Source organism: Natrix helvetica (genome assembly GCF_964273705.1).
Source record: "Natrix helvetica genome assembly, chromosome: 1".
Lineage (NCBI taxonomy): Eukaryota > Metazoa > Chordata > Lepidosauria > Squamata > Natricidae > Natrix > Natrix helvetica.
The window spans coordinates 301,291,146-301,297,019 of NC_138548.1; the positions used below are offsets into that span (position 1 = coordinate 301,291,146).

The 5,874-nt window shown below is 36.3% G+C and overlaps 1 protein-coding gene across 8 annotated transcripts in view; it reads right to left on the reverse strand.

The window, feature by feature from the left end:
- PBRM1 (polybromo 1) overlaps window positions 1-5,864 on the reverse strand; it is a 55,322-nt gene extending 49,458 nt beyond the window's left edge. For 5 of the 8 annotated variants that reach the window (XM_081935396.1, XM_081935398.1, XM_081935402.1 and 2 more), the window contains exons 1-2: window positions 5,698-5,864; window positions 360-481 (exon numbers count right to left, since the gene is read on the reverse strand). In XM_081935396.1, coding sequence (XP_081791522.1) covers window positions 360-398 — 39 coding nt within the window. In that variant the 5' untranslated portion in view covers window positions 399-481; window positions 5,698-5,864. Of the gene's footprint in view, window positions 1-359; window positions 482-5,697 lie in introns of those variants that run through there. The other 3 variants (XM_081935400.1, XM_081935399.1, XM_081935395.1) reach the window with 3 other exon arrangements.
- Between the last annotated feature and the right edge of the window lie 10 nt (window positions 5,865-5,874).

Sequence of the window (5,874 nt, forward strand, 5' to 3'; positions counted from 1 at the left end):
GCAGTTATAACCTTTCCAGCATTCCCATAGTCAGGTGATCAAAATTTAGATCCTTGGCAACTGGTTCATGTTTCTGAATGTCGTTGTGTCATGTGATCACTTTTTGCGGCCTCTCAAGCAAAATCAATGGGGAAACCAGATTTACTTAACAACCGGGTTACTAATTTACCAACTGCAGTGATTCACTTAACAACTGAGGCAAGAAAGGTCATAAAATGGGGGAAAATCCACTTAACAACAGAAAATTTGGGCTCAATCGTGGTCGTAAGTCGAGGACTACCTATATAAAACAAAAATAGCTGAGATGTATGGAAGAGAGACAAACAGCACAAACATTACCAGCAAATTACCAGATTTACCAGAGTACAACCAGCACCACGAAAAGCCAATCTCCTCATAATGTCTGATAGGCAAGTAAGCAAACTGAGAAAAGGGAAATCTTTAAAGCACCAACTCAGCCGCAGTATTAGTACAGCCAAAACTGAAAGAGAAGATAACAAAAGGAAAGGAAAACAGAGAAGAAACAAAGGAAGAATAGGTAAATAAAGGAATTAAGAAGAAAGAATAAGGAAAACTATAGAAAACAGCACAAAATAGGATTATAATAACTGGCTTGTTTGCAAATTTGAAATGATATTTATTTACAATTCAGAACAAAACTAGCAATCTTAGAATAAGTGAATAAAGTTTGTAGTTTCATACTTATCAGTTACAAAACTCTGCTATTTGATATGGTAAAACTATAGTCTTAATGGTCATATTATTCCAGAAGAATTATACAAAAAAGATTGTTCATTATATAAAAATCACCATAGTGAATCTATTGTTGTTCCAATTAAATAATATATTGACCAACATTAAAAAAAATAATTCAGAAATTGCAACAGCCAATGTACATCATATAACAAAGTCATTAAGATTTAATTATAAGTTATAAATCATTATAAAAACTTTAAATTAATAATGCAGACACAGATCTAATACTTTTAAATAGTTGCTGAAGCACTTCAAACTAAACAATCCCTTAGTGATTATGAATAATTGAAGGCAACAAAACTATAGTTAATTTATACATAGAAGTAAACCATATTTTGGTAACAACTTTTTTCACATTTTACTCCAAGCCAAGAAACAGCTGTAATTTTGTCTGATAAATGATAAATAAATTGAAAGCAAACTCAAACAAAGCAGAGGTATTTAAAGCTAAAGGTTAAATGGTGGATTTGTACTTCATGTTGTTGTTGTTGTTGTTAGTTGCGAACTCGTGTCTGACCCATCATGACCTCATGGACAATGTTCCTCCAGGCCTTCCTGTCCTCTACCATCCTCTGGAGTCCATTTAAGCTCACACCTACTGCTTCAGTGACTTCATCCAGCCACCTCATTCTCTGTCATCCCTTTCTTCTTTTGCCCTCAATCTTTCCCAGCACGAGGCTCTTCTCCAGTGAGACTAGGTTGTCCCTGGGGTCGCGATGGGTCGGATACGACTTAACAACAACAACAACAACAACATGAAGTACAAATCTTTCATTTAACTCATTAATACTAACTCATTAATATTTCTTTAAATACCTCTGCTTGAGTTTGCTTGTACTTCATACAGTGGTTGAAATGATGGTAGGTAATGAAGTTTATGTTTTTGAGGATGAAAAATATTGTACATATAGAAAATAATGTAATCTAAGATAGCTAAAACCCTTTGATTAAAAGAGGAAGAAAAGAAGCAAAAGAGATTTTGAAATAAAATAAAACATTGTTTGGGAACTGGATAATATTTACAATATTATTGTTGGTTCCACAAGGAGCTTTCAGCAGAATTAAGTAAATAATATGGGATGAAACTGAAATGAGAGAATGCTGGAAGATTTGATTGGGTATGATAATGAAGACTGAAATTCAAATGAATCCTATAACTAATTTTTTAAAAAGAAGTAATATATGTTATGTGAATACTAAAGAAGAGAAATGCGTAGATGGTGTAGAATAGATGGTAAAAGCAGACAGATATTAGAACATTGACTTGGCTTGCTTATGGACTGCCTATCTGATTTGTGTAATGTGTGTGTGACAGCTGCTTCAGTACCTGACAATAAAAGAATGCTGTTATTGTTAGCCAAACAAAAGAAAAGGTGGCAAGAATGAATGCAGGGGGATTAATCTGTTAAGTATGCTTGACAAGGTGCTTGGCAAGGTTCTGACCAATTCTGACAGAAAAAGTGTGAGAAAACATTAGCAAAATTTTAGAAAGCTGTATGATTTTTTTGTATAGAGAGATGTTTTTGCTTTTCAGAATGTTTTTGAGCCATCTACAAATGTATGATCTACTGCATATTTCTTGATTCAAAGAGAATGTAGAATAAAGAGAATTAAACTTGCAGCATGGAAAGTTTAATGCAAGTATGGTGTGAAAGTATGGTTGCTAAATATGGTAAAGAGGATCTAATAGAGATATAATATACATATGCATATTGAATTATTATCAAATGGTTCAACAATTGACAGGAAGTAAGATAGATGTCTAATGTCTGCTTGATTTTTTAAAATGTATTTATGAATAAATATATTAGGAAGTGTGTGCTGTTAGTTGTGATGATTGGAGGCATGAAAGAACTTATACTTTTGAATGCAGATAATGTCACGTTATGGGAGAGAACCAAAATGGTTCATGTAAATGTTAGATTCAGACACCGTTTGTGTCTGTGTGTATATATATATGACTTACGACCATAATTGACCTGAACATTTCTATTGCTAAGTGAAATATTTGCTAAGTGAATTTTTCCACATTTTACAACTTTCTTGCCACAGTTGTTAAATGAATTATTGCAGTTGTTAAGCTAGTAACAGGGATGGTAAGTGAATCTGGCTTCTCCATTGATTTTGCTTGTCAGAAGGTGACAAAAAGTGACCACATGACTCTAGGACATTGCAATTGTCGTAAATATATCAGTTAAGTGTCCAGACTTTGATCACATGACCATGGGAATGATGCAACGGTTGTAAATGTGAAAAACGACAATAAGTCACTTTGTTTAGTGCTGTTATAACTTTGGTCACTAAATGAATTATTGTAAGTTGAGGACTACCTGTAATTTCATTTTACTAGAAAAATAAAACAATTGCAAGTTTCTGTAAATAGCAAAACATGAAGAAAGATTAATTTATGTATCTTGAATTTTTCTTAAACAGGGTGGAGAAATTATAACGTGCAAATTTTGGAAGAAAAGATTTGACATTAAGATGATATGGTCTATTGTGAAGCAACAATGCTTGTTGGGAAAAAAGTAGCAATGTAAAAGTTTTCTGCCCACTTTATTATACAAAAGTGAGAGATTGATATGCCAAAAGAAATTTATGTCAAATGTACATAATAAAGGAAGAAGAAACACTATCAGAAATCAAAGAGTGTTAAATGAACATAATCAACAAGGACTAACCAGTTCAAAAGAAATTCACTGAGATGATCTGGTGACAATGAAGGAGGATGAAACTGGAAATAAAACATTGTGTAATAAAAATGAATGGTCTGGGAAGGGAAATCATGAAAGCAGTGATTGGATAGATTTGATGAGATCCTCAAAAAAGAAAAGATAAAAGGTTAAAAAATAAAACAATGCATGAAATAGTGTATGGACGGAGTGGAAATAAGCATATTTTGCAAGGATGATTTATAAGTAATGTTGACATAAAATACTTTTAGTTATATTTCTTTTTTTGTATCTCCTACCTTTAATATTTTTGCCTACTCCTTTTCTATTGTTTGCATTTTATTGCATGCCCTAAAAGACAATATTGTCATGAGTATCTTTTATATTTAGATAACCTTTTGACTATTCTCTCAGGTAGGAAAGAGAAGACACAGAATAGCGCATTTAAAAATAATACTCAGTCAGCCTACTATCTAAAAGGGCATTGTGTAGTCTGCCATTCATTCTAATTCCTTCTATCAAATTATTTTCTGAACATTCAATAAATAAAATAACCAATACTCTTGTTATAAAAATATTATTTTGTTGTTACAGGTCCATTAACTGAACTGTCCTTCTTTTTCTATTAGTTAAATAGTTGTGCTGATATTTCTTGAACAGTACTATAATAGTTTATTTTTCTATCTGACAAGTATATCAGCTCAACCAATGAATTGCTAAGGTTCATATCAAGAACAAAACAAAACATTATTTTTCATATATAAATCATGCCTTTTTAAGTTATAATTTCCGGGTAGAATGAAATGAAAACAGTCTCTTTGGATAATATGCTAAAAAAAGAAAAGAAACCTATGAAGTTCTCTTCTGACAATGCCTTAGTTCTTCAAAATTTATTTTAACAGGTAGGGTTCTTGGTTCTCTCTGAGCTTTACCTGGTTCTCACTGATGTTACCTAGTTTTGGTAATGAAACGTCTCAGAGAGCACCAAGGAGCCCTTATTTCAACCCTGAGCTACAAATATTCTCCTTTATTAATTAAGATAGTCTCAACAGAATGGCATATTTTCATTGGCTATGTAAAATGAGAACTATATAACTCCTTAAATGTAGAAATAAATGAATTTTGGACATTTCAAAATATTGGTTATTAGATGAATAACTAAACTATAAATTCCAGTTAAGCTTTTCAACATCTTTAAATAAAGGAAACATGAAATATTAAAGGACAGCTAATTTTTCACTTGATGCTACCCATCATTCTTTTTAGATGTTATAACTTGCAGAATCCCTGTCCCTTTGTGCAGTAACTGTGGCTGGATTCATACAATATGCTAAATTCAAAGTAACACCTGTTGTGGCCACATAAAAAGCAAAGCCCTATATGTATATATTGTGTGTGTGGCCACAACAGGTGTTAATTTATATATAAACCCTATTATGGTTTACCATGTTAAATCAACAGATTACAATATCCCCAGCACACTGCATGAATCCAGCTTCGGAAACAGTCCCTGCATTTCATATTGTTTTTATTACAAAAACCTAAAGCCATGCTTTTAAAGAAACTATAATTTGTATTTTAGAAGAAAGTTTTATCGTGGAAAAAAAATAGGCAACAAGATTGTTTATGCCTCCATGGGGAGAAGCGGATGGGAGAGAGGATTCATTCAAAGAAGTGATTACTTTTGACAAGTGCAGCGGGGCTCTTGCTCTGGACTAGGCGAAAACTTCCCATCATTTTCCCCAGGCGAGACTTTAGGATTTACTACCTCTCCTGTTAACTGCTTTTGAAATGTTTGGGGTGTCTGTTTTTTTGTTTCCCCTAACGTGCTGACGAGGGGGGGAAAGAAAACCAGGAAAACAGATAAACCCACCCACAAATTCCTGGGAAGAACCCACCACATCCACCCGAAACAGGGGGAAAGGCTCGCAGGGGGGACGGGTGGGAACTCAGAGAAAAGAGGGTTAGTAGGACAGAGGCAGCCCCGGGGCTGGTGGGGAGGGCCGGTCTCTTTCCCCTCGGAAGAGACGGGAAGGCCGGTGAGAAGCGGGCGGCAGAGCCAAAGAGGAACCAGAAGGGAGGCAGGCGAGCAGCCCCGAATCCTCGGCAGGAGAGCCGCAGAGACCGGGGGCTTCGGCCAAAGGAATCTCGCCCAGCAGCTCCGGAGCCACACAAAGGGGACGCGCCGCGGCCTCCAGCCTTCCTTTCCCGCGAGCGCCGCTTGTTTTTCCGGAGCCCAGCCAAGCCCGGCCCCTCACCCTGAACTTACCCAGCCAGCCCCGCTGCTGCTGCTGCTGATCCTCCGCCTCCTGCAGCCGCGGCCGCGCTCAGTCCCCGTCGCCGCCACTGCCCCCCGCGCCGTCGGCGTTGCCGCCACTGTTGCCGCTCACTTCGCTCGCTCGCTCCCAAGCGATCCCGCCGCTGTCGCAAAAGCTGAGCCTCTCGG